The 27,470-nt window shown below is 40.0% G+C and overlaps 1 protein-coding gene across 3 annotated transcripts in view; it reads left to right on the top strand.

Annotated features, from left to right (window-relative positions):
• The window catches only part of LPP (LIM domain containing preferred translocation partner in lipoma), a 685,690-nt gene that overhangs the window by 301,255 nt on the left and 356,965 nt on the right, over positions 1-27,470 (top strand). For all 3 annotated transcript variants that reach the window (XM_082839405.1, XM_082839407.1, XM_082839406.1), the window contains one exon: positions 4,794-4,906. In XM_082839405.1, coding sequence (XP_082695531.1) covers positions 4,794-4,906 — 113 coding nt within the window. The remainder of the gene's footprint in view (positions 1-4,793; positions 4,907-27,470) is intronic.

Genomic DNA, 27,470 nt, shown 5'->3' with positions numbered 1-27,470 from the left:
GGTGTGCATAACGGGCTATTTTCTGATGTCAACTGGAATAAAGTAGTGTTTGGCAATCGGGGATATACGACTTTATTTGCCGAACTCACCGTGTAACTGCCTTATGGTGCTACATATGGCACAAAGCAAAAACCTTTTGAATATTAGCTCAACGAGATGGGATGGTATAGAGCAAATCAAGCAAGATCTTTTCTTGCTTCTCTCCAAGGCATTGTGAGCATCCATTGCCAGCTCTGTATTTCACTGGCAGTGTAACTTTGGAGTAAATCATTTTAGCTGGTAATTGAGGAATAAATGTATTTTGCGTGTTGGGTGGGCTTTGTATGGTGAGGAAAAGGGTAAGGAGGAAACCAGGTCTATAGACATGTGTCTGTGACTGCTCTACTCCTAATAAAACCAAATATTTCTTTCTTAGCTTTTATGTATCACTGCATTCCCCAGTTGCCTGATGTGCGTCCATTTTTGGCTTGCCTGTTTGATTTATTCAGTGCCCCTGTAATTCACAGGGTCTGGGAGTTCACTTGGATTTCCCCAGCAAGCCCAGAGGGCAGGGCATGCACTAATGTGAAGGTCTACATTAGCATTGCTGGTTGTAAGATACTACAGCTGATTCCGTCCAGGTGCTTTTTCCTCTAGGAGGGTTGCCCTGCAAGCATCTCAGCCAGGTGCTCTTTCATCATTTGAAGAAATCTACTGAAAAGAAAAGGATCTTCCCCCGCAACATTTATATACACACATTTTGTTCTTTCCTTTTTGTCATCTTCCTTAAACATGGAAATTGTACCTTCTCTCTTAAGCTGAACTTACTGTTACTTAGAGGCATTTCCCTCTGTTGACCTGCCTGTGAAAATGGTGAGCCTTAAGTCAGAATTCTCTTAATAGTTCTTAGTCTGATTTAAAACTCTTTACGAAGAGTTTTTCGTTGCAACTGACTTAACTAGTCATGCTTCCCTTCAAAGGACCCATTTTCTATCCCTTTATCATGTGTGTGTGTCTGTTTTCTACATTCACCCAGTCCTCCACATCCTTTTAAAATGTGAGCTCCGCTCTAAACAATGTAGCAAGAAGCCTATGATGGGGCTTCCCTGGTGGCGCAGTGGTTGAGAGTCCGCCTGCCGATGCAGGGGACACGGGTTCGTGCCCCAGTCCGGGAAGATCCCACATGCCGCGGAGCGGCTGGGCCCGTGAGCCATGGCCACTGGGCCTGCGCGTCTGGAGCCTGTGCTCCGCAACGGGAGGGGCCACAACAGTGAGAGGCCCCGCGTACCGCAAAAGAAAAAAGCCTATGATGATTGAGCTTGAAAGATGGAAAACTTTGGTCTAACTTAGTAACTGATTAAAATAAGCAGATACTTATTATGAGGTTATCACTATGACTTTAATAAATCTGCGTAATCTTGCCTAGAACACATGGTCTAGATTTATGTTGTTTTCAAGATATTTCTTTTAAAAAAATACATTGTATTTTCTTTCTGGGTTCCTTTTCACCCTCCCAGGACTCTCATCAACCTGCACCTCACTATATTTAATTTCTATGACAGAAGTATAGGGTCAAGAAGGACATAGTTGGAAGGGACCTCAGAGACAGGCAGGTGTATTTTTTATTCTAAGACAAGTTTGCTCTGAGAATTTGGGCAGTTCCTGTGTCTTTTGTGGGCCTCTGTTTCTACCTTCATAATCTGATTTCCAAGATTTTGGTCAGTTCTGATACTGTTTAATGCTCTGACAATTCCTGTGACATAAAGCATCTGGTAAAGTATAAGAAGGTGCTGAGAAATCCTCTTTTAAATTGAATATGAAGAAGACATAGGTCCAGATAGAACATTTGAACCTGAAAAGTAAGCTGTGAAGTAGAATTTGATCATCAGGTCTCCATCAACCTAGACTTCTTTGCAGATCACCTAAAACTTCATTGTGGGCTTTTGTCTCATACATTATGACTTTAAAGGTAGAAAAGATCTCGGTGACGATCCTTTTTAGTTGATAGGTCTTTCATTTTTTTTATTTGAAGGCCAGTGAATTTCTCAGTCCCGGCTGCACGTTAGCATTATCTGGGTTTTACAGGAATACGGGCATCTCATCCCTTCTCCCCATCCCTGAGAATTCTGAATGCATTGGTATGAGATAGAGTTTGGGCATCGGCATTTTTAGATGAGATTCCTTGGTGATTCTAGTATCTAGCCAATGTTTAGAACTCTGAGATGGAGTTCATAAAGATTTATGAGACTTATAATTTTAATAAGGATATAGACAACATATATCTTCAGATGTGCACACCCAGAAGGATGAGAGAAGTAGAGATATTTCTATATGACATGCCATTGAACCTTTCCAATTCTATGGGGTCCAAAGTAGGAATACTATGACACTTTGCTTAATGCAGTGGTTCTCAAAGTGTGGTCCCAGGCTCAGTAGCACCAGCATCACCTGGGGATTTATTAGGAATGCAAATTATCAGACCCTGACCCACACCTACTGAATCAGAGCTTCTGGGGGTGGGACCCAGCAATCTGTGTTTTAACCAGACCGTCCAGCGATCCTAGTGAGCTCTAAAGTTTCAGAACCATCAGCATAGAGAGTTGTTGTGGGCGTAAGAGGTAGCCTAGGAAAATCTTAGCACAGTGCCCGGTGCATGGTGAGAGTCCAAAAAACAGAGTACTCTAAAGATAGTGTGTTTGACTTCTTGGTAGCCTGAATATGGCTGGGAGCTAGGCTTGACAGCTGTTAGCTACTCTTCCAACTCTAAGACTGTTACATTTTAAAAATTTATTTTATTGAAGTATAGTTGATTTACAATGTGTTAATTTTTGCTGTATAGCACAGTAATTCAATTATACATATATGTGCATTCTTTTTCATATTCTTTTCCACTATGCTTTATCATAGGATATTGAATATAGTTCCCTGTGCTATATACAGTAGGACCTTGCTGTTTATCCATTCTATATATAATAGTTTGCATCTGCTAATCCTCAACTCCCAATCCATCCCTACCCCACCTCCCCCTCCCTCTTGGCAACCACAAATCTGTTCTCTGTGTAAGACTGTTATTTATAAGGCAAATGGAGCTCAATTGAACGATCTCAAAGGTGTATCAGAACAATCAGTCCAAGTCACCATCCTTCCACTGTGAGATTTAGACTCTTTCTTTTCTGAAGACCTAAGTTGTGATGTTTTGGTACTATCCAACAGTGACTCATGGAGTGGTAGAGACTATACCACTAAGTGTTGAGCAGCTGAAATGCAAGGAAAAACTGTTTATCCATAGAGGAGGACAGTTCCCCAACACGTCTAAAACATTATTGCTAAAAGGAAAAGGGCACATAGAGAAATTTTTTTCAGAAAATGAAGGTTTCCTTTTCTTAATAGAATTTCTTGCAAAGAATATTTTAAACGATTCCATACCAAGAACCCATAGTGATGTTAGGTTTCCTAGTATCCTAAAGCCTGGATAGTGTATAGATTTCCAAATTGGATGTTTCTTATTCCAGTTTCTCCTAATCTTGTCCTGCACACACTTTTAGGTTAGTCTTTAGTAAATCATATTCTTAGAAGTGTTTCCTTCTCAGAAATCCTTAATGGATCCTCACTGCATGCACAATAAAATTCAAACTCTATGCTAGATGTGGAACACACTTAAAAGCTTATTTTTATACTGCCTTAATTTTTATAACCTTCTAGTGTTATTTTACATTCTTGTGTTTATGCTATATTGTAACTCGCTTTTTATTCTCTAGACCCTGTTTTTTTTTTTTTTTTTTTTTTTTTTTTTACCATTATGCCTCTGTTTTCCTTTATTTCTGTCTAGCATGAACTTAACTATCTACATCATAACGTTCAGGGGCAATTTAAATTCTCCAGTAAAACCTCCTTGTTACTCCAAATGAATGTAAGCTTTCCTTTATCTTAACTTCCAAAAGAGTTTGTAGAGCTTAATAAATTGCACCTTGTGTTACCTTACCTGTTTATACATTTTTGTCCATCTCTACTTGACTGAAAATTCATTGAGGACAAGGAACAAGTCTAATACACCTCAGTAATCCAGTGCTCCAAGCACCTTCCCTGTTCTGGCTAAATGTACTTGACACGCTTCTACACCGGCTTTATGTCACTTCTAAGTATCCTGTCTGGTCCTCATTCTCCTGAAAGTTAAGGATGCTAATTAACTGAGGAGAACTTAGGGAATAATTGCTGTGCAGGACAAAAAATTATGTGTCAAAGCCAATTACAACGCAGTAAAATGCCAGCTAATGCAAATCTCCTTGACTTATGATGGGGTTACATCGTGAAAAGCCCACTGTAACTTGAAAATATTAAGTGGAAAATGCATTTAATACACCTAATCTCCCAAACATCATAGCTTAGCCTTGCCTACCTTAAACATGCCCAGAACACTTACATTTAGCCTACAGTTGGGCAAAATCATGTAACACAAAGCCTATTTTATAATAAAAACTTGAGTATATTATGTCATTTATTGGACACTGTACTGAAAGTGAAAAACAGAATGGTTGTGAGGGCACAGAATGGTTGTAAGTGTATGGGTTGTTCACCCTGGCGATCTCCTGGCTGACTGGGAGCTGAGACTGCCTGCCGAAGCCCAGCATCACAACAGCATTGCACCCCATATGGTTACCCCAGGAATAGATCAAAATTCAAAGTATGTTTTTTGTTGAATGCCTGTTGCTTTTGCACATAGGTGGAACCATCATAAGTTGGGGACTGTCTGTGTTTGTAAGAGTGCTATAGTATTGCATCCGTGTTAATTTCATGTGTGTGTTTCCTTTCCGCAGGTGATTTTCTTCCACCCCCGCCTCCATCTCTAGATGATTCCAGTGCGTCTCCATCGGGCTCTGGGAACTTCCCTCCTCCACCTCCCCTTGATGACAGTGCTTTCAGGGCACAGGTGAGATCTGGGGTTGAAGTCATGTTTATAAGCTAGGAATCATGAATTCTGAGATTGTTTCTGTGGTGGATAAAGATTTATCCAGAGCCTACAGAGAGAGCTTTACACCTCACAAAGCACTAAGGCATTTTAATGCCAACTGCCCAGCTCAAGCTTCCCAGAGTTCTGCTGGCTTGCCCTCTGAAGCCCTGGAAATCCTTTTACCTACTAATTTTATTTTGAAACTGAAAGTCATTCTTTAGGAATGCCATTTGAGAAGTCCACATTTTCTTGTTATCCTGGAGACACACAAGCAGGCTTTTTTATTGCCTTTTTTCTCTTTCCACAGACGTTGCATTCTAAATGAGTAAGGATGATATTTTAAGGTTCTGGTTGGTCACTGTGGGTACTAATTGGTCAGCAACATCTTTCTAGCAAAAGCAACAGCAAAATTTCTTAGGTTTTCTCTTCTGAGTGAGGTCAGGCGTGCACAGGACGGTATGTGTTGACTATTTAGAAGTATCTGTGCTCCAGGGAGTGTTGCGAGCAAAGTGACTCAGGGCTAGATTCAGTAAAAGTTCTCAGCCTGTGTTCACGTAGAGCCACTGGTGACCAGCTGCCACTGTTTAGGCAGTTAAATGCCAGTTATGTCAGGAAGGAAAACTAAATAATATTGTCATACAATTATTGTCATATTTTTAGGGGTGATGATGTTACTATAGATATGTCAAAGAAAAAAATCCTTATTTTTTAGAGAAATGTCGGCAAGATTGGTGAATGAAGTGAATAGTGCCTGGTATTTGCTTTAAAGTCAAAAGAATCTAAAAAAGAGTGGGTATGTGTATATATATGTATATGTGTGTGTATATATATATATATATATATGTACGCATAACTGATTCACTTTGCTGTACACCTGAAACTAACACAACAGTATAAATCAACTAGACTCCAATAAAGAAGAAATCGTAAGAGTAGGGAGCTACTGAGTGAGAAAATATTAGCTATGAGTTGATAATTGTTGGGTGCATGGAGGTTTAATTCATTATTTGTTCTACCTTTGTATATGTTTAAGATTCCCCATAATAAATTTTAAAGAGGAAAAGCCATAGAAAGTAACTGCTTAAATAGTTCAGGTCATTGTGTCTTTTTTTCTCTTAAATTTCAGGTTAGAGGAGACAAAGGTAGAAATGATTAATTCACTCAACAAATATTTCTGTGCTCTGCGTGGGCACCTTTATAGCACTAGGTATTCTATAGCAAAAAAGACAAACAGGGTTCTGCCCTTATGAAACTTACATGTTAGTAAGGGCTGTTCTTTGCATATTGTTTAATTTATGCAATTACCACTTTGTTTAGTCTATCTTCTTTCTTGAATAGTTATGTAACTATTTTGTAAGCATTTAAAATCTTGAGTTCTGAAAAGTTTGCTTGACCTTGTGACAAGAAGAGTTGTGTTTGATACTAGTTGAGCAGCTCATTCTTGTCACATGATCTCGACCAGGTCACCCTAAGGCCCACTTTTCTTGTAATTAAAGATAAGATAACTGTATCTACCTCTAATAATTAAATGAAATACAGATGGATTTGAATGTACTAAACTATAATCACCTTACAGATATTTTGATGTTATAAATGTCGCCATATAAAAGTAACAGCGACAAGAATAATAATAAGGCTTGCCAAGGGTTTCATTAAGAAAAATCAAACCTGGGGCTTTCATAAAATTACAAAAAGTCTTTTCCTGTGTAGATCTTGTCCTGTTAACTATATCCAAACTATGACTTTGTTTTTGAAAAGGAAGGAAATAAACAAAAAGCCTGTTGCCATGTTGGCTTATGTTCTATAAAACAGAAGGAAGAAGGATAAAAAAATAAAACAGATTTTGCCAAATGGAAAAGGGCAGATCTGGTAGGAGAGGTGTGTTGTTATTGAATATGTGGAAGATTGTTGGCAAGTTCGAAAGAAAATGGGCAGGGACTTCCCTGGTGGCACAGTGGTTAAGAATCTGCCTGCCAATGCAGGAGACGCGGGTTCGAGCCCTGGTCCGGGAAGATCCCACATGCCGCGGAGCAGCTAAGCCCGTGAGCCACAACTACCGAGCCTGTGCTCTAGAGCCCGCGAGCCACAACTACTGAGCCCGTGAGCCACAACTACTGAGCCCACGTGCCTAGAGCCCGTGCTCCGCAACAAGAGAAGCCACCGCAACGAGAAGCCTGCGCACCACAAGGAAGAGTAGCCCCCGCTGGCCCCAACTAGAGAAAGCCCACGTGCAACAACAAAGACCCAACGCAGCCAAAAATAAATAAATAAAATAAATAAATTTAAAAAAAAGAAGAAGAAGAAGAAGAAAATGGGCATGTCCTTTCCTTGTGTGGTGGTGATGTGATGTGATAGAGGCTTGGTCCCACTCTGGCCATATTTGCCCCAACTTTAGATTTGAGCTACGATGGAACTCAGAGTAATGTAATCACAGGAGAAAATTCTGCACGTTTTTCTCCCAGCCAATGGTGAAAACTCCTGTTGCCAAGTCCAAATTATAGCTGGTAAATGTGTGTTTTTATGTAGAAATCTGTTTATGTTTCCAGCCAGATCTTCAGGTCAGAGCCAAAAGAACCTCTATTAAGTGTGACTCTAAGAATTGTAAGTTTTTCAGAGCTGAAAGGGACCTGAGAGATCATTGAGTCTAAACCTGGTGCCAGGCATCCAGTTACAGCTTTTCAAATACTTGCTGAATGAATTAATTCCCTCTCTTCACAAGTGAGGAAACTGAGACCCAAGAAGATGTGGGTCCTATCGTTTCTGACAGAACTCTTGAGAAATCTTGGCTCTTTATCTGTCCTTCCTCTCACTGTGCCGTGATTTTGCTTCAGGACTCTGAGCTTCCGATGAGGGGGTAACATGCTTTTGTTTGGAAGGACCAGGTGTTGTTGGGAGTTTTGCTTGTCTCTGAATTTCTGATGTATGCTGTAAACTTTTTTCTTTTTCCTTTGCAAAAGGCAAATATTTAGTGCCAAGAATTCTTGTTCTGAGAATTCTCATTTTTGTGGGAAAAGATGAATCTTGGAAAATCAATGAGAGATTTTCTTTTCTGTCAGTATCAGTTCGAGCCTAGTCGCTGTAAGGTTTGGGGTGACCATTTAGCAGTCACTTCATTCATTCGTTATTCATTCATTCATGATAAGTTGAATAACTTCTATAAGTCAGACACATACACTGGGGTTTATAGCCTTAGAACTTGTCATCATGGGTCTAGTGCCCTGAGTCTCAACGTTGGAACTGTTAGCTTTGTTTGATCTCATGCCACAGTTGGTAATTCCTTTCTATTTCAGCCAGCCAATGGGCAGGCGTATAGCATTGTTTAGAGAAGTTTTAAAGGGGCAGAATACGTCATAGGATTTCAGGTTTGCAAGGGAATTAGAGATCGTAACTCAAGTGCCTTTTCTGTCGTTTGACTCTCCTCATTTTTTTTCAATTTAACAAAATGTTTATGGGTGACTACTACAGCTGAGGCAATGTTGAAGGCCAAGGAATAGATCAGATACAACCTCCAATTCAAGCTTGGAAGATGCATATATACCCAACTTCTAAATTAAGGTGTTTCGTAGTAAATTATTCCTTAGTCATCATGCTTTGATCAGAAGCACAATCTTAGTCCTTTGTTGAGGTAGAGAGTGGGGGAAATAAATTAACTCTGTCTGGAGACATGCAAGAAGGATTCTTGGAAACAATTTCAATTGAACTGAACTTTGATGGCTAATTAGGATCTTAATTTTCAAATGGGGGAATGGAATTTTAGGCAATAAAGCAACAAGTATAAGAATACAGAATATTCTGAAGAATATTCTGAAATCATTGCAGTATTTGTTACTATTGAAATATAAGGTTAACATCCCCAGGTCTGTTGTTGGGTGCCAAGTGGTGCTTTTAACCCACCATCAGACAAAATGTGTTGCCCTTGTGGGAAGCCCTATGCAAATAGCTCTGAGTTGTCTGGTAGACTTCCTTGAGCTCCTCAGGGATTTACCTGCTGATACCTGATGGCTTTGAGTTCAGGTGCCCGATACTTAACTTCCCCTTTTTATGACATGTTTGCTTGACTTTTTCTTCATGACCACCAGCTGACACCTCCTCACTCTGCCTCTCTCTTTGTGGCCCAGACCGTGGCTTGCTTTTACGTGTCTGTGACCCTGGGCTTTTACCTTTCCAGTTCCCATCAGCTCTTCCATCCCTTCAGGCAGATGGCTGCCTTTGCTAGGGTACCTCCAGCCCCTCCACCTCAGAAAACAGACTGTCTCATCCATTGCTGGTTACTCCAGGTATTACAAATGTCTTTCTCTTATTGAACTGAAATTTGTCCCTTTATGATTTCCTCATACTGATTTTCTTCCTACCCACTTAGAAAATGATGTGCATTCAAAGGAACTGTCAGGCCAGGAGAGAGAGAGGTGGTGTCTGTCTCAAGGGGGTAACCCATAAAACTCCTGAAAGAGGTCACTTTTCTGAGGAGAGCATGAAAACAGTGTCATGTGAGCTATTCACTGAACTTGGGGAAATGCCCAGAGTTTGTTGAAAAGAGAAGGAAGAAGAGAGATTTCTTTTTTTTTTTTTAATTTTTAAAAATTTTATTGGAGTAGAGTTGATTTACAGTGTTGTGTTAATTTCTGCTATACAGTGAAGTGATTCAGTTATATATATGTTCTTTTTCATATTATTTTCCATTATGGTTTATCACAGGATATTGAATAGAGTTCCGTGTGCTATAAGGTAGGACCTTGTTGTTTATCCATTCTGTATATATTAGTTTGCATCTGCTAATCCCAGACTCCCAGTCCACCCCTCCCTCCCCTTTCCCCCAACCTTCCTGGGCAACCACAGGTCTGTACTCTGTGTCTATAAGTCTGTTTCTGGAGAAACTTCTGAAATCCTTTATTGTCTTGTCTTAAAGTCAGGGTCCAAAAGTTTGTGGGCCAAGTCATTTCTACTCTTGTGAAAACAATTTCAAAGCTCATAGATGTATAGGGTGGATTGTAGTCATTTATCTACTTACTCACTTTATGTATTTCATTTATCAATAATAGCTTAAAAATCTACTGATGTTTCAGTAGAACTGGAACTGAAATCTGTGTCCTGTGACCCTTAGTCTAGTGCCATCATGATAACAGGTATGGAATGACAGAATTTGACTTGTAGACGTAGAGAACTCAGGCCCCCAGCCATGGGCACATTCATTCATGAGCTCACAGAAATAGGCAGCAGGCCTTGCTTTATTTATATGGTTTGGACATACCCTACCATAGAAGTCATCCCTTCTGCTACCTGGTAGTGGGGTGAGGAAGGAAGAGGCTCGGTGAAAAAGGAGATCCAGTCTACAAAAATTAAGAGTAGAGACGCGATATTGTTAGAGCAAAACCAAAATGCTCAGGAAGAACTTTAATCCACTCTGAAGTGCTTACCCTTCCTGTGTAGTGAGGATATAAGACTATCTTGATCCATGAAAACATACCAGAGGAGTGAGCATGATGCTTATTTCTTCGTGGCCCTTTGCCTTGTTCCTTTGGGTCTCGTGTTCGCGAGGGGCCCTAGTTGATTTGTAGGCTTATTTGTGACCCTGGCAACAACAGTAGCAGCAGCAGCTGGCTTCGTGATTATCTCCTCCTTTTACGGTCCACACATGTAGAGGAGTGTCTGTTTAGCAGGGCTGGTGGGTTCTTAGGCATGTCACAGCCTCTGGGCGGTGTGACTTTCTAGAAGCGAATGTCGGAGTTTTCCTGTTTGCCTTTCGCTCTGAATCATCCTCTGATTGGGTATTCAGGTGAGAAATGAGATATTTTTGGTGTCTAGACTTATAAAAACTTCTTTGAAAATAGCAGGCCACAGCCGATAGGGACTATTCCAATGTTTCATTTAGTAATTTGACCCTTTCTGTTGAATGTCATAGTTTCTCTTCCTTGTTTTTTAAGCATCTATTTTAAAAGGTAAACCCTTTCCCAGGGATCGATAGTGGAGTAGGTGTGCACACACAGGCTCATTCACCCATATCAACTCAATCACCACTGCTGCTACTCTTCTGAAATAATCTAGGACACATGCATGTATTCTGCAGTGAAAGTTTGGCTGATTGCTGGACAAGAAAAGTCTTATGGGGAAATCGGTTGCGGTCAGTTCTGTTGTGTGTTGAGCTAACCAATGAGGTTAGATTTGCTTTAGCTCCTGAGTTTCTTTATTGGGAGTAATTTACAGTATTTGCATATTTCAGAAAATTTCCTGTGCCCAAATTAAGTGAAACTTAAGTTGGTTCTTTCTGAGTCAGTGGAAGTTTTTATCCCATTTTGTCTTTCCCATCAGGAACCTTAGTGATTCCTTCAAAGCTGAAATACGTTTATTTATTTTTTGTACATCTAAAAAGTAATGCATGATTTTTCTTAGTAATGTAAATAAATCAAACAATATGGAGTAAATGTTTTCAAACATGTTTCTCTATCAAGGAAAAATTATGATATGCATATGTGCCCCACTCCTAACATATACACCATATGAAGTTTGAGCACTCCTTTTCCTGCCTCATCTAAAGTATTATTAACACAGTTTGGAGAATGTGTTGCAATATTTTAAACTTTATAACACCTCTTTTTAAAGAATTATTTCTCCATGAAATTGTACCATCACACTATTAATAAACTATAGCTTTTGTTTATTGCATTGTTTCTTGTTTGCTATTTCTTTTTCTTGAATTCATCATATTGGTTCTTTTATGTCCTTTTTTTTTTTTAATTTCTTCCTCCTACAGTACTTTGTAAAATATTTATTTATTTATTTACTTACTTATTTGTTTATTTGGGAAAGGCTACATGGATGATATATTTTCTGAGTCCTTGCATATCTGAAAATCACTTTTTTTTTTTTGGTTTCATCGTTAAGTAAAAGTTTGGCTGCAGTAGAATTCTAGGGTCAAATGTTCTTTACCTCAATATTCAACAAAGATTTCTATGTTATTACTTTGTATCATTCAGTCTTTAGTGTTGCAGATGAGAAATCTGATGCCAGTCTGATTCTTTTTCCAATTTAGTAACTTTTTCTTGTTTGATCTGTAAGCTTTGTTTGTGGGATTCAGCAATTTTACTACACTGTTTCTAGATACAGCTTCCCTCACCCTCACCCTCACCCTCACCCCAGTATTTCTACTCAGCATTCAGTGAATCTGTTTGATCTGAGGAGTCAAGTTTTTATTTAGCTAAGGGGGATTTTCTTGTGATGTTGGGAAAATGAGTTTTAATTTTTCAATTGCCGTTTTCTTCCTTATGGAACTCCTATTTTATGGTTTTGGACTTTTTCTCCCATTCTTCATATTGGTATTCTTTTTCAGTAGTTCTACCATATGGAAGAATCCCTCTTGCTTGCTTCCTTTCTTTATTTTTAATTTTGTGGTGATGATGTACTCTCAAATTATCAATACTATATACACCTGAATTTAGGGAGAAAATGTACTTGGGGGCCGCTCTGAATCTGCTGTTCTGGTAGACCTAGCTCGCTTGTACTCCAAACTTTATCTTTTATCTGAATCAGAAACATACAGTCCTTTACTTGCCACTTTTTTCTTTTTAATTGGAGTATAATTGCTTTACAATGTTTTGTTAGTTTCTGCTGTACAATGAAGTGATTAAACAGACCAATCACAAGTAATGAAATTGAAACTGTAATTAAAAATCTTCCAACAAACAAAAGTCCAGGATCAGACGGCTTCACAGGCGAATTCTATCAAACATTTAGAGAAGAGCTAACGCTTGTCCTTCTCAAACTCTTCCAAAAAATTGCAGAGGGAGGAACGCTCCCAAACTCGTTCAATGAGGCCACCATCACCCTGATACCAAAACCAGACAAAGATATCACAAAAAAAGAAAATTACAGACCAATTATCACTGGTGAGCATAGACGCAAAAATCCTCAACAAAATACTAGCAGAGTCCAGCAGCACATTAAAAGGATCATACACCATGATCAAGTGGGATTTATCCCAGAGATGCAAGGATTCTTCAATATACACAAATCAATCAACGTGATACACGTTAACAAATTGAAGAATAAAAATCGTATGATCATCTCAATAGATGCAGAGAAAGCTTTTGACAAAATTCAACACCCATTTATGAGAAAAACTCTCCAGAAAGTGGGCATAGAGGGAACCTACCTCAACATATAGTCCTTTAAATAGTCAGCCACAGGGTGTGTGTATCCAGTCTTCGCTGTGTGGGAGGCCAGGGAACGGGTTTCCCTTAGATACACATGCCAAGAACAGAACAACAGCATCAAGGCTATTTATTAGTTGTGAAGATCCATTGGCAGGTAGCAAAGCCCCTGTTTTACATGCTGTACATATATGCCCAGTGAGGGCAGCAGCAGGCTGTGGCCAGCCCTTCTGCGGGGTGCTGTCTGCTTGAGTTCTCAGTTTCCTTCCTCACTTTTTCCCCATTCATGCCTTTCTATGACTATGTCACCAGGAGTGTCAGGGATTCTGGCAAAGTACCTTTTATTAGAAAGAATGAACTCATTAAGTGATTTCACTGCTGTTTTGACTGGTTTTCAGTATGTACCCCAAACTTTCTTTTCCAAGAGGCTTCCCCACCCCCTCACCTTTTTTGTCGAGGCAGTTTGAAGTCAGCTTAGATATTGCTATCTTTTGCTATTTATCTCAAGCTCACGCTGCTGCCCTTGAGGGCGCCACCACAGAAAAGCCCTCCCTGATTGCATCATCTAGGCCAAGTAAAACTTCAGGGACAACATAGTATGATGGCGCACACTGTAAGTGCTGATCCAGACTACCTGGGGTCACACGTGGCTCCCCACTCACTAGCTGTGTGACTGTGATCGTGTTATTTAACCTTTTCATGCCCCTGTTTGCTTATCTGTAGAATGGGAATAATTGTTGTACCTACCTCTTTGTGTTGTTGTGAGGTTACGTAGAGAATATCGTATGAGCCTGCCATAGCCTAGAGCTTAGTAAACGTTTACCATTGATGCTATTACGGTTACACAGTTCTGGGTTAACTGTTCTCTGTGCTGAATCCTGGCATAGTTATTGCTGTCCTTTGCTTTGTACCGCACCTCCCCAAGGTTCACTAATGATGTACCACACCCCGCCAAGGTTCACTTGAGGATTTTAAGGCTTTTTACCAAAGAAATACTCCCACAAGCTCTTTCGTCAAAATGATTGAATTAAATAATCTTAGCTCTCTTATGACTCTAAAATTCAACGCCCCAAGGTGTTATTTCCAATAATAAAATATTAGCTTTTTATAACTTCATAGTTGTTTACAAACTGCAAAATACTGTATCTTATTGAATTGATCTTCACAAGTAAGAATAGCACACATTTAATTTAACAAATACAAAAAAAATTAAGCCTCAAAGATTTGAGGAAGCTAGCTTAGATTTCACAGCAAGTCTCATGGAAGCAGTGATTTATTTCTGAACGGATAAAAACAAAAACAAAATGCATTTGGGGGACTTTTAAGCCTCTTGGCTTAGTATCAAATCCCTTCAAATGAGAGAAGGCAGATCATTTTAAATTCTCAAAAAGCAGCCAAAGTCATCACCAATATGTGTTTATGGCTAGTGGCCACGGGCCACCAAGATAGCTTCCTTCGTAATTCTTTAGTGGAAATAAGCACATCTTCCATCCCAGCCTCCGGCATATTCCCTGACAATCCCCTCACCGACTGTACCATGTACTTCTTATCCGTGGATTTGGTAAGGAAGCCCTATTGGGCTCACAGATCCTTTAGTTCCTTTGTAATTTACGTAATCCACTCAACATGGGAACAAAACAACTTGGTCCGAAAGAAGTGGTAAAAGTGGACATAGGGGATGCCAAACCCAAAACCGAGGGCATTAACTCTTACTTTTGCAACTCTAATGTTTTAGGGAGATTTTCTGTGCATAGCTAATTTGGGTTGATCCATTCAAAAGTCAGGTATTTAAAACTGCAAATATATTACTGCATGCAGTACTTATATGAATCCTTGAGGGGTTAAGCTATTATTATCATTAACTTTTGTTGAGTTTGACCTGTCCAAGACTCCTACCCTGTAAATTTCGTAAATTCCAAAATTGACATTGTTTTGTTGTTTTGTTTTTAATGAAAGACTTTCATATACTTTATCTCACTTGAGCCTTTAAATAACTTATGAAGGGGGAGGGTAGGGATAATTCTCCACCTTGTGCTAGTGAAGGGACTGAGGCTCAGAGAGTTAGGTAATAGTCCAGGTTTCCATAGTGTTAGGTGTCTTGGGGCAGGAATGAGACCCTGCGTTTTTCTGAGTCATGCCAGTCCATCTCTTTCTCTTCTGGCAGCACCGCTTTATTGTTACTCTTCCTTTATACTGTTTTTCAATGAAGGACACAAAACACCAATTGTCATGTTCCTCTCCAAGTAATTTCATTAATTGGTGGCCCACGCTTTTATGAGTTTGGTTGTAAAATCCTCTATTGCAATATTGTCTTTAGCCTTTTTAAAATTGTCTGCATCTTTACAGATTGGAAGATTGTACTTTGACATTAAAATACAGGAAAGCTGCTTGTAGGCCTTTAAAATGGAATTTTTTCCAAATTTTTTGTTTGTTTTTATATTTATTTTGTCAATAAACTTCAGTAAAGATGTCAGTTTTTATTACTGTAGAAAAAAGTAAAATTGGTCGTACCTGGTGTAAACAAGCAGAGAGAGAAAGAGAGAGAGAGAGAGAGAGAGAGAGAGAGAGAGAGAGAGAGAGCGGGAGAGAGAGCCCAGACACTCCCTCCTTTCCCCACAGTTTGTGTCATTCCTTTTAGTGCTTAAAGGAGTCTGTGCCTATCCTAAAACCACCTTCTGTTTTGACCTGTAGATGACACATCCATGTGATATGTGATTTGGGGAGGATCATCTCTAAGCCAAATCTCTCAATTTTTCAGTCATAGAACTAGTATGATAATTCTATTTCTCTCATCTTCTGGTTTTTTTTTTTTGGACAGTCAGATGAAAATAACCCATTTGATAGCACTTTCTGGATCAGTAATTAAAGGATTTACCTTAAAATATGTATTTTTCATAACATTATTTTAGCATCATTGAGCTTTCATTCTTTCTATTAGAAATTATATATTTAGAGCAATGATTAACTGAATGGCCTTCAGTGGTATATTTGATGTATGATGTGTATTGAAAAGAGCATGGCAAACTGTCCCCTGAACACAGATTTAAAGATTCACGCCATAGTTTACTGCGCCGATATGTGCACTTGAGAGTCAGGGTCCTGACTTCAGAAAACCTGTCTCAGAACTGCACAGAGGACCTGGCTGGCTGAGACTCAGGTATTCCATTGAGAGATGATCAAACAATTAAATAAAAAGTACAGCAACCAGAAGAATATTTCACTGTGCACATTCAGGGAACATCATCATTTTTATTATCATTTTACATCAAGGCATTTTGTAACTTGAAATGTGCCTATTGGATTGTTTCCATTTCCTTTTAGCTCATTGAAAGCCATACAGTGTCACTTTAGTATTTCTCTTCTGACCCAGTGGGGACAGAAACCAGTTTTGGGGCATGGCAGCTACTACAGAAAACTATTTCCACAGTTACAGATTCAGCAAATGAGGCTCTCTCCCCTCCCCTCCACCATGTTTCTCTCCGATTTTAAGTTACAGTCCTACCATGAACTTAAGTCATTTCAACTCTATTGAAATGGCTCTTGTATGCATCTGCTACCACCTACCCCCCTCCCCCCCGCCAATCCCTGATTCGCTAATGACTGTTATTTTTCTGAGACATTCTTCTACTTCTGTCAGGCAAGGAACACTCTTGATGACTTGAACCTCCTTGCTTCCTCCTTCAATTTTCATTAAAAAGAACCTCCTTGGGGGACTTCCCTGGTGGCACAGTGGTTAAGACTCCATGCTCCCAATGCAGGGGGCCCAGGTTCGATACCTGGTCAGGACACTAGATCCCACATGTGTGTTGCAACTAAGGAGCCCATGAGCCACAACTAAGGAGCCCACCTGCTGCAACTAAGACCCAGTGCAAATAAATAAATAAATATTAAAAGCAAAAAAAAAGAACCTCCTTGGTTCCTTTGCTAGATCTGCAACTATTCCTTTTCTTTCTTAGAACTCCCTTTTTCTTTTTTTCTGTCCCTAATTTTTTAGGTGCCCACTCAGTGTTCTCCCTTTTGACCTTCTGTCTTCTCTCAGTAGAAGTCACAACTCTCACAGAGTCAACTTCCATCCCTGTCTATTTAATGACTTGGACTGGTTACGACTCTTGGCACTGTGTCTTTCTTTGACAACTATTGTGCCATTTATCCATAGAAAATCTTTGCACAGGGAACCCCTTCACATTCAATAGGTGTACAAATTCTAGTCACGTCTTCCCCCAAAACTTCCATTCTGTTAGAGGTACCACCATATTTTCTTGGCTCCCAAATTCTAAACTCTGTGGTCACTGTTGATGTGTCTTGCTTTTTAAATATATCTATCACCAACATCTGATTTTTTTTTTTTTTTGGTTCAAAATGACTCTCAGGTTTGCTCTAGTCTCTTCATTTTTGATGTCCTAGTTCATTCCTTCTCCATATCACAATAGACTCATTGCTTTGTGTTTTTTTTTCCCTTCCAGCTGCATTTCCCTAACCAATTAGTCTTCAAAAAATGTTATTTTCCTTCTATGGCTTCTTTTGACTGCCACACTAAATTTCCTCTCTTAGTTGATTTTCAGAGTACTCCAAGACCTACCTCATCCTTTAAAGTACACCTCATCTCCCACTGTGCTCTTTTCTTTTCATCTTTGCTCTTGCAAGGCTGATGGCGTCACTGTCAGTTTCCCATGTGAGTTAATTCTCCTTGTGTCTTTCTTGGTGCCTGAAGTATCCTCAGCTCTCAACTGATCAGGAATCCTTCCCATATTTTAAAAGCCTAATTCGTACCCTCTGACACCGCCAGTTGTGTCATCCCCATCTCTCCCTTCTTTGCATCCTGACTCTATTGACTGGGTGGTGTGGTGAAGTGACATGAACCTAGGGTTTAGTGCCAGGAAGTTGTGTTACCAGTTATTTTCACATGCAAAATGGGAATGATCACTTAGAAAGTTATTTTGAGGATTAGTTAAGGTAAAGAGTATAGAGTATCCAGTAGTATCTGGTTCATAGTAAAGGCTACAATGAGTCAGTTAATGGATGGATCAGTTAATTATGTTTCATTTTCCTGCCACTGAATATATGCCTGTTTGTGGACTGATGTAATTACATCATGTGTCTCCAAACTCTATATCATAAAGCCAGAATCAAAATACGACATGGGGGAGACCTGTAGAAATCACTTAACGTCACAAATCATAGAGCCTCAGCTTCGAAAGGATCGTAATCCAGTTCATCTTTCCTGTGATGAGGAAATGGGTGCCCAGATTTCTTGAGTCAACTGCCCAGGGTGACACAGTAGGAGAGGTGACCCCAACCCCCATCCCAACTGGAAGTTCTGGACTCACAGATTTGAATGCTATCTATTATTCTCTTGTTATTCCCCTTTTAGAAACTGTCTGAAGGTTGGATCACGGCTCACATTCCTGTATCACCCATAGTGTTTATCTCATTGAGGGATATTTGGTAGATATTTGTGGATTGATTGATTCATTCTTTGTCTTGGCAATAAGAATTCTCTGGAAACCTCTATGGAGTATGTACTATACATAGGCTTATCACCCTTTTGATGCTTTTGACGCTGTTGTAAACACTCAAAGGGTCCAACATGTACACTTCTGTGCACTGGCTCAGCATGGTGGGGAAAGGAAGCGGGAGAGGAAGTTATGTTATATACATCTTGAGCAAATCAAGCTTTTCTATTTTTAGTCCTTGCTACTGTTTGGAAAGTACAACCCTGTTCATGGCAGTCTGGCATGTATTTCCTTAGTGCCATTTCAAAAAGGGAAAAAAATAAATATGGGAATTTTTTGTAGTGAAAATAGTTACTCAGTGAAATCACATTAAGTTCCTTCTTTTTCTCTTGATGAAACCTCAAACCCACTAGGCACAGATTCCTCAACCTCAACTATGCATGTAAAGGCTCATGCAGAGGAGGAGACTGGAGTCAGCAAAACCGAGGATGGCAAGATGTGCTCTGGTTCCTGAGAGACAGGGCAGAGAAGGCAGGGGGAGGGGAGGGAGCACCTCCATCAGTGGAGTCTTGGCCGGCTACCAGATGTTGCCCCTGGAGAAAGCTGAACTCTGAACTGCATAGATAAAGAGACACCTAGTGTTACAGCCCTTTGCTCAAGCTGCTCCTTCTGCCTGAGTGTCTCTCTCTGCTCTCTTTCTTTCCCCGAGTGCCTTACAGCCGCTCCCCTAATTCAAATAAGCGAATTACTTTTCTTTAGCTGTTTAGGTGACAGTTTGGGGATTTTTCCAATCTGAGGCTATACTAGTTAGCATTTGGGAACAATAAAGAACTTTATGAAAGAGAATAAAATTACCTGGTCTCCGTTTAGATGGCTTTCTTTAATATAGCAGGCCTTGACTGGTCAGAAGTGACAATGGTAGGATGGTTTGGAGTCAACTGCGAGTCTAGCGAGGCAGACCAGAGCCTGAAATGGGGTGGTGGCCATGACCATGGCGAAGGGGAGCTAAGAGTCCAGAGCCATTTGGAAAGAGGGGAGATGGGAACTGGAGGAGTCCAAGATGCTTTGCAGGATCCTGACTTTCTTCAGGAAAGAGATAGTTGCTTTCTATCCTAGTGTTTGCCAAATAGGAAATTCCTCTGAAAAATCAGAACTCTGAGGCAAGTGAGATGTGAACTTTACTGGAGGAAATGTGGATACCACTGAGCAAAGATGACTCCTCGTTAATGAGAGGGACTCTACAGTCTCCAGACAGAAACAGCTCTGTTTAGATGAAATTGTGACGATAGGGTGAGAATCATACATGGCTGTAATGAATGCTGATTTGTGGATATCGCTGTATTGTTGTCATTGCTTTTCAATTGAGTATGTATTAAGCTCCAACAGGGTGCTATGAGTAATGCCCGTTTCTAGTTGATTTATCAGAACACTCAGAAGACTTTATAAACGCCCGTAAATGGAAACTCACAGCACCCCTTCAAGGTGGTAGACGCTGCTGCCATTTCTACAGATGAGGACAAGTGAAGTGGATTGTGTTTGCTCTGTTGGCACTGTGGGTGAGAACACAGAGCTGTCGAGGGAGAGAAAAGTCTTTTCCCTGTCCCCAGGAATTGGGTTAGAATACATTAGTAAAGAGTTCTCCTTAAATGTGTTCAGAGTTGTGGGATTTTAATTAAATTGTTCCAGTTATTGTTAGCACTTGCATTAGCGCCCAATAACCAAATTCTAGGCCAGCAGATTTCAAATTGAGTGTGGGAAAGAATTAGGGGAGGGGTTGCAAAGGGCTTGTTAGATTCAGATCACTAGGCCCTGCTCCCAAAAGTTCAGATTTGGTAAATCTGGGAGGGGGCCTAAGGATTTTCCCTTTTAATGGGCATCTGAGGTGCTTCTATCCTCAGAGGCGGCTCAGTGTCCCTTCAAAACCTCAACCTTTTCCTTCTTGTAGGGTCTTTTTTTCACCACCAAAAGCTAGCCTCATGCTAGCCTCATCCTGAGACCAGGACTTGTGATTTAATATCTGTAGGGTCTCCTACCATTCGCTTAGTGTAATCCTCCAATTCTCTCATTTCCAAACACCCTGTGAGCCAACACTGACAGAAGAACCTGCTGTACCCTTAGCATTCTACAGGACATGTGGTTCCCAAGACCTTAGCCCACCTGGTTTTCAAAGTATCCCGGTGGGAGTTGTATTATTATTTTTCTATTTCATTGGTGGGGACTAAAACCAAGAGGGGATATGACTTGGTGAGATATCTCACTCCTTTAAACCCTTTTGAGTGAAATTCAAGTGGGGGCCTGGATTCCACTTTGGACAACAGTTGGGGACAGAGCATCTAGAACTGGTTTAAGTGGAATGTGTCGTAAAGCAGAAAGTTCACGAGGCAATAGGTGAGAGGAGGGCAGGAATGGTAGTAATGACAAATTCAGTTTTTCATTATTTCCTTGTTATTTGTCCTGGTTCTTTAATATAGACTAGGTATTGAACCATCACTAAGTAAATAGTAGCCATTTGATTATGGCTTGACTCTGAATATTCTATGAAAAGGAAACATTTCTCAGGAAAGCCTGGTAAGAGGCATGAGCAGAGTTGTGGAGTAGAGGAAGGCTTTTTCAGTGGAACTGAGAACGCTGAGGCTTGAGACAGCATCATCCCTTGCCTCCTTTGGCTTCTTTAGTTTCTGTTGGGGGGAATAACAGACTTTTCATAGCACTTGTTCATTTGTATTCCCGAGGTCGAAGGCAGAAATGTTTGTTTTCTTGCGGACTCACATTCATTCCTGATTAAGGTGAATTCAACTTTCTGCTATGGTCCCATACTCACTTTTTATCAATGGCAACCTTTTCGTAAAAACAGGAATTCCTCCTGGGAGTGTCATTAATGTAAATTGTCTGTGCACGGCCCAAAATATATGTGATTCATACGATGTGTTTGTTTCCACATCTACACTAAGTCCCAGCTTACAATGACCCCTGCCCACTCTCTCCTTTCGTCATGAGGACCATGTTTATCCTTTGGATATCTATTCCCTGGATGCCAGCCAAGCTTCTTCTATGCCTGGGGTTTGCACACCTGCATAATCTGACCACAGCTGATCCTCTGAGTCTGATCCTCCTCTACTTTTACCTAAAAGGACGCTTGTATTTGCCAAGTGCTAGTGCACATTGCAATGTTTTCCGTCTATATCTTTACGTTCCTGTGGCATACATCTTAAATATTTTTCTCCCTCTAAGATCGTCTCACTTCTCACTGCATCCGTGCAGCCCTCTCTGATTTTCTGTTTTTTTGCTCTAGCATCTTGTGTTTCATATACTTTAATACTTACTTGCCTGTACTCAGCCCTATATTACAGTTATATGTGGACGAACTAACCCCTCTAATGGAATTGTAAGCCCCTGGAGGACGGAGAATCGATGATTTTCCTGTCTCCTTTTTTTTTTTCTTTAAAGTAATTCCTGTCCTTCATATCAATATGTAGTGAATATTTGATAAATATTTATGGAAAAGTGAATGAAACTGTGCTAAATGGGGAGATAGAAGGTGAGAGGGAGGAACGGAGCTTGGCTTTTAACAGTAGCTGCAGCCGTGACCTAATTCATGGTAACCTAATAGGCCCTTATACTCTCCGTTTCATGTTTGAAGGGAAGACCTTTCGCCTTTAACATTTCCAGCCTGGTGTCATGGAAAGTACAAGAATTAGAGCTCTGGAGCAAAATGTTTGAGTCCCTAATTTTAATTCTTCTGTTTTCTACCTGAGTTACTTGGAAAAGCCTTTTATTCTCTGATCCTCGGTATTCTCTTTTGTAAAATAGGAATAATAGCTACCAGTCTCTATGATTGCTGGGAGAATTGAATGAGATAATATTTATGAAAGTGCTTTTCTACACTTAGGCACTTCTCTGTTGATAATGGCATCGTAGAGAGAGGGAGCTATGATTTTCTTTCTCCATGTTCTCAGCGGTAACTGTGTGTCCCAGGCTGTGTACAGTGGACTGGGTAGCTGGCCAGCAATGCTGCAGGTTCATAGGATATTTCCCAGAACTGTCTTGGAACAGAGAGTTTGACCAAGAGAAAACGATGAACAGATCTAGAATGATTATTAGGGAACTGATGCATCATTGATTGTTAGAAAATATGAGTCCTGCCCTTTTAGGTAATTTCCCCCATATTTTTTCCATTCTTAGCCTTTGAGATAAGACATGACGTGTGTTTTGCCTTTTCCCCTCCTGCCTGCTTGCTAGGACGTTGTCACTCTCACTTATCTTTTTCCATTTCCATTAGTCAGCTAGTGACTCTGAAAACAATACAACTGAATGCAGCTTCCTCTCTGAAGTTGTTATCAGTAACCCTGTTTTTGAAATGAGTGTTTCAAATTGTATCTTGTTAGTATCTGCACTGTATCTTCTGTATTGTCGACTATCAAGGTACACTTACACTAAGTAGAAACAGAGTAATTTGGTTCCAGTAAGTGGCTATAAGGGAAAAAAACAACAACAACAATGAAAAAACTTTAAACTGCTCATAATGTTAGGTAGGTTGTATTTATATGAATGTGTTAGAGTAACAGAACTTTTAAACTAAAAGAAAACATAAAGATCAGGTCTGAACCCATCATTTTGCTGTTGAGAAAACACAGGCTTAGAAAGGGAAAATGATTTGCCCAGGGTCACCCTACTGAATTAAGGCAGAACCAAGACAAAACGCCTCGTTTGTTGTTTCTCTACTCTCCTTGCCTACACGTGCGCCTCAGTATTCACTAAAGGGATTTCTGTGGTTGCACTGGGTGGATAATGTGTCACGTTTCTGGGTCAACATTTCTAAATATTCAGTCATCTTCTGACATTAGCGTACTTACTAGTTTCTTAGGAGAAAATTACAATCCTGTCTTCATTTACTTGACAGTGAGTTTTGAGTGGGAAGACTGGGACAAGGAAGCGTTGATTCAGGTCTCCCTGTGCCATCCTTATCACTTGGTTGTTTGACCAGTAGTAAATCACTTATGCTCTCTGGGCCTTTGTTTCCTTTTTGGTACGATTATGATATTGTAATAGATGTTAACTAGGATCTTCCTGTCTTCAATGCCACTTCAATGAATCTAAGTGTCTCCAACCATTCTGGTGTCTCTCTTCTAGGAATTTCTGTAGCACTGGTTTGCACCTGCGTGTCCATATTGCATTCTCCACCGGTTGGCGGATGGAGTCCTTGCTTAATTTTGTTGATCTTGTCCCACAAGTGAGGCTGGAAATCCTCAGACAGTGCCTGTGCTCCTCTCTTCCATAAAGTTTCCACATCCGGAAGATGGGATGAGAGTAACTTTCTGCTTATTTCATGGATTCTTAAGAAGAACAGTTGAAATAACGTATGAGATATTTGCTTTGGAGAAGATGTTTCACAGTATAAGGTGTTCAGTTTTTAGACTGATTTCAGTCCTTTCACTGAATTATTATCGCTGACATCTAAATCACTTCTTTGGGGGCATTTTATTATATTTAAGTGAAAATGCTGGAATAACTGCTTCAGTTCCCCTTCCAGTTCTAATATTTCTGAGCCTGAGTTACCTTTTCTATGCCAATCGTCTATAATCTATTCACACGTTGCCAGACATCTCTTATTTGTAAGTCCTGGTTGATGGTGCTTAGCACACAGATTCAGAAACACAGAAGTTTAAAGGAATTTCTTACCCCTTATCTGCTTCGATGACAAGCCCCTTGGCTTTATAGCTTTGGCTACTTGACATGGAGTGCTTGACACGGGAACTGAACACTTTCCTTCGTGTTCAATTTTGGTAACGTTTTGAGGAGTCCTGAAAGGATTAAAGGATGAAAGGCGTGAGGATGATGAACCAATATATAATGTTACCATCACATTTCTAAGTATTTGAATATTTGCTTCTGGTATTTCTGTCGCATTGTTGGGGAGTGTGAGGAAGTGGTTTCTGGAATTTATCATGCCCCAACCCATTGGTCCTGTGTTATCAAAATGCAAAATCAGAAAACTGTCTTCCATGAGGTTTTAAAACAAAGTTAATTGCAAAAATACCTGGCATGGGCTATTTTCTACTGCATGCTACAGCAGGTACCAAAAATATTTCGTCAGTCTATTTGTTTCGTAGGTTCGAATGATAATTGTTCTTTCCCTTCCCCGCTCAGATATTATTTCCTTAAGGGCAAACCAAACTCTTTTTTTCTCTACCTTTTAAAACTTCTAATACTTGTATTATTTTGTGTTCATTGTATTAGCAAAACATTCCTGGGAAAGTTTCCGTGACACTGTATGATGGTATCTTTATAGCTATTTCAGTTGGCTATATCTCCTTTTCACACACACACACATACACACAGGCACACACAGTGCAGAAAAGGCAGCTTGGTATAGTGTTGCCAAACTATGTGTGTGGACTGACTGGCAAGGTGGCTCCCCTAAGGATCCTGTTTCTTCCTCTATAGCTCGCCCAGGAAATCAGCAGCAGTGATTTTCCAAGTATCTTTTATAGAACTGCTTCAGCAGACGTTATTGGAGGCAATGGGAAAAACCCAGTGGGTGGAACTGTACCCTTCCCTGTTTGTACTTGAACCAGAGCAGCTCTGTTTTTATCTGTTTTAAGTAATGGGGTTCCGTGTATGATTTTATTTTCCCCATAGGGTTCTGCTGCTTAATAAAGGTGTGCCAAATGTCTCTTTTACTGTCAAATAATTAATCTTATTATGGTTATTTTTATGGCTCTTATTTTATCGATGGATAGATACTGTATGTATTTTCTATGTTATTATATAGCTATTCTCATACAAACTGACTTTTTAATTTTAAGGGACTACTTTAAGAGTACATTATCAATATTTATTTCATAAAGATTAGAATCCAGTAGAAATAATTCCATATTGTGTGTGTGTATGTTTTGCTTCTGAATAGAGCAGTGAACAAAGGGGCTGCTTGTGTGTACTCAAGCACGGACCACTTTAACCATAGCCCTGTCCTTCCTCACATCTGAGTTGGCTTAAACTCAGAGTGGGCCTAACTCTGGTGGGTTTGGGTCTGGTTGCGAGTGGGCAGCAAAGATAGTGGCAGGCAAGCTGTGAAACGTCATTATAGACTCATGCAATGTTCGAGCTTAAAAAAAAATAAAAGTGTACCTGGCAGGTTCATACCCTTCATTTTATAGAAGTGAAAGTTGGGTTTCAGAAAGGAAAAGTGACTCCCTGATGGTGTCACAAGTAGACCTGACTTCTTGCTGTCATCCCTGTGAATGAGTGGGTCTTGTGCTGGCTGCTTCAGTGAGGCTGACTGTGCAGCAGAGGCCACTTGGGGTATTTCCATATAAAGGAGTTTATCTTAAGGATCCATGTGGATGAGACCTGACACCAGAAGGCTCAAGGATGGGACCATATCTCTTTCCTTTTTATTCCCCTTTTTCTTCTTCCTTTCCTTTCTTCACTCTCTGATCCTCTTCTTTTCTATTATTTGCATTCCCATTAATCTCCTCTCTCCAATAATTGCATCTTATCTTCTTACATGCTCTGATTATTAGCCATGAACATGATCCTCTTGTTTTATCATGACCACAGTTCATCCTCATGGCAGTTTTGTCACATGTTGCTTAGTTCATATTTATAAGAGAAGGAGGTTTATTGCCTAGCTCACCTTTCTGTCACAGACCAAAGGTTAGATTCACCAGGCTGTTTGTAGATGGGCTGTCCAGCCTTGCTTTTGTGGGTCACAGTGCTGTGCAGTGGAGTCCCATGGTCCAAAACATGGCTCTTTTGGCAAGTCTGGGGGCAAGACTGTTTGCTTTAAAGAGATGTGTGTTGACCAAACATTATCAACTTTGGGTGAGTGTTCTAGGCCTGAAAAGGATGGGATGTTAGGGAATAGGAAGGAAAAAACTGAGGCCTGTGTCAAGCCTAGTGCTGAAGTTTTATCTTGATGTTTTTTGCTCCAGGTATGCTAGAACCATGAAAACCTCTCTTTGTTTCCTGTTGTCACCTTACTTTCTGTTTATTCATTGCCATACTCTCAGTTGCCGAAGTATTGTTCTACTTTGAATTGTGAAGATGTTGTCTCTATTTTGAATGCTACAGTGTTTGCACCAAAGAGGGCTTTTTATGGCATTTTTCCTCAGGGTCTTAACCTGTGGGGTAGATGACTCTTCTTACATAATAATGAGACTCGAGTTTTAGCCTAGCTTTGCACATTAGAAAAGTTGAATTGTATTTCTATCAGCCATTGGATAATAAGCTTCTTAGGGAAGATTTCTTTGTTTGTTTAAATCTCTGCCTCCTCTGTGTGGTTTTACAGAGTCTTAAAGAACATAAGTGTATTTGATATCACTAGGCAGCGGTGAAAGTCATATTATCCAGTAGACTGTAGCTTCTTGAGGTTGGGGATCATGCCTTCCTTAGACTGCTTGCTGCCTAGCACAAAGATTTCATGGAGCAGCGTGGGATAAGAGCCATTCACGTGAACCGACAATGAGTTACCCTGTGAACCCTGCTATCAGAGAGAATTAGACAAAGAAGAGTCAATTATCATATAAGCTGGGTTATCAGTGATGCCTTCCTGGAGGAGTATATATGATGAGATAGATGGGTTTTTGGAAAGGTAAGCCCTTCAACTCAATGAGTGGGAAGAAGAATGCACATGAACTAATAGACCTTTTTGTTTTCTCTTTTCAACATTTTCCTCCAAATTCAATAAAATGACATTTCCGTTAGATAAAATAGGCCATATTTCCTGGAGTTCTTACTGCTGACTGCTGCCTGTCAACTCAGCATTACCGGAATCAGTGTGATGAGGATGCTCACACTGTTATACAGCGTGCGGGATGATATTAAGAAGCAGTGCTACTGTTTCCATTTTATTTTGATCCAGGTTTCTCTTACTCATTATTTGGATTGCCTATTGGCATTTTCATGGCAACCATAACCGTATAAAATATACACTATTTACCCTAT

The sequence above is a fragment of the Leucopleurus acutus genome (genome assembly GCF_964270905.1).
Source record: "Leucopleurus acutus genome assembly, chromosome: 5".
Taxonomy (NCBI): Eukaryota; Metazoa; Chordata; class Mammalia; order Artiodactyla; family Delphinidae; genus Leucopleurus; species Leucopleurus acutus.
This window is presented reverse-complemented; position numbering and strand designations above follow the sequence as displayed.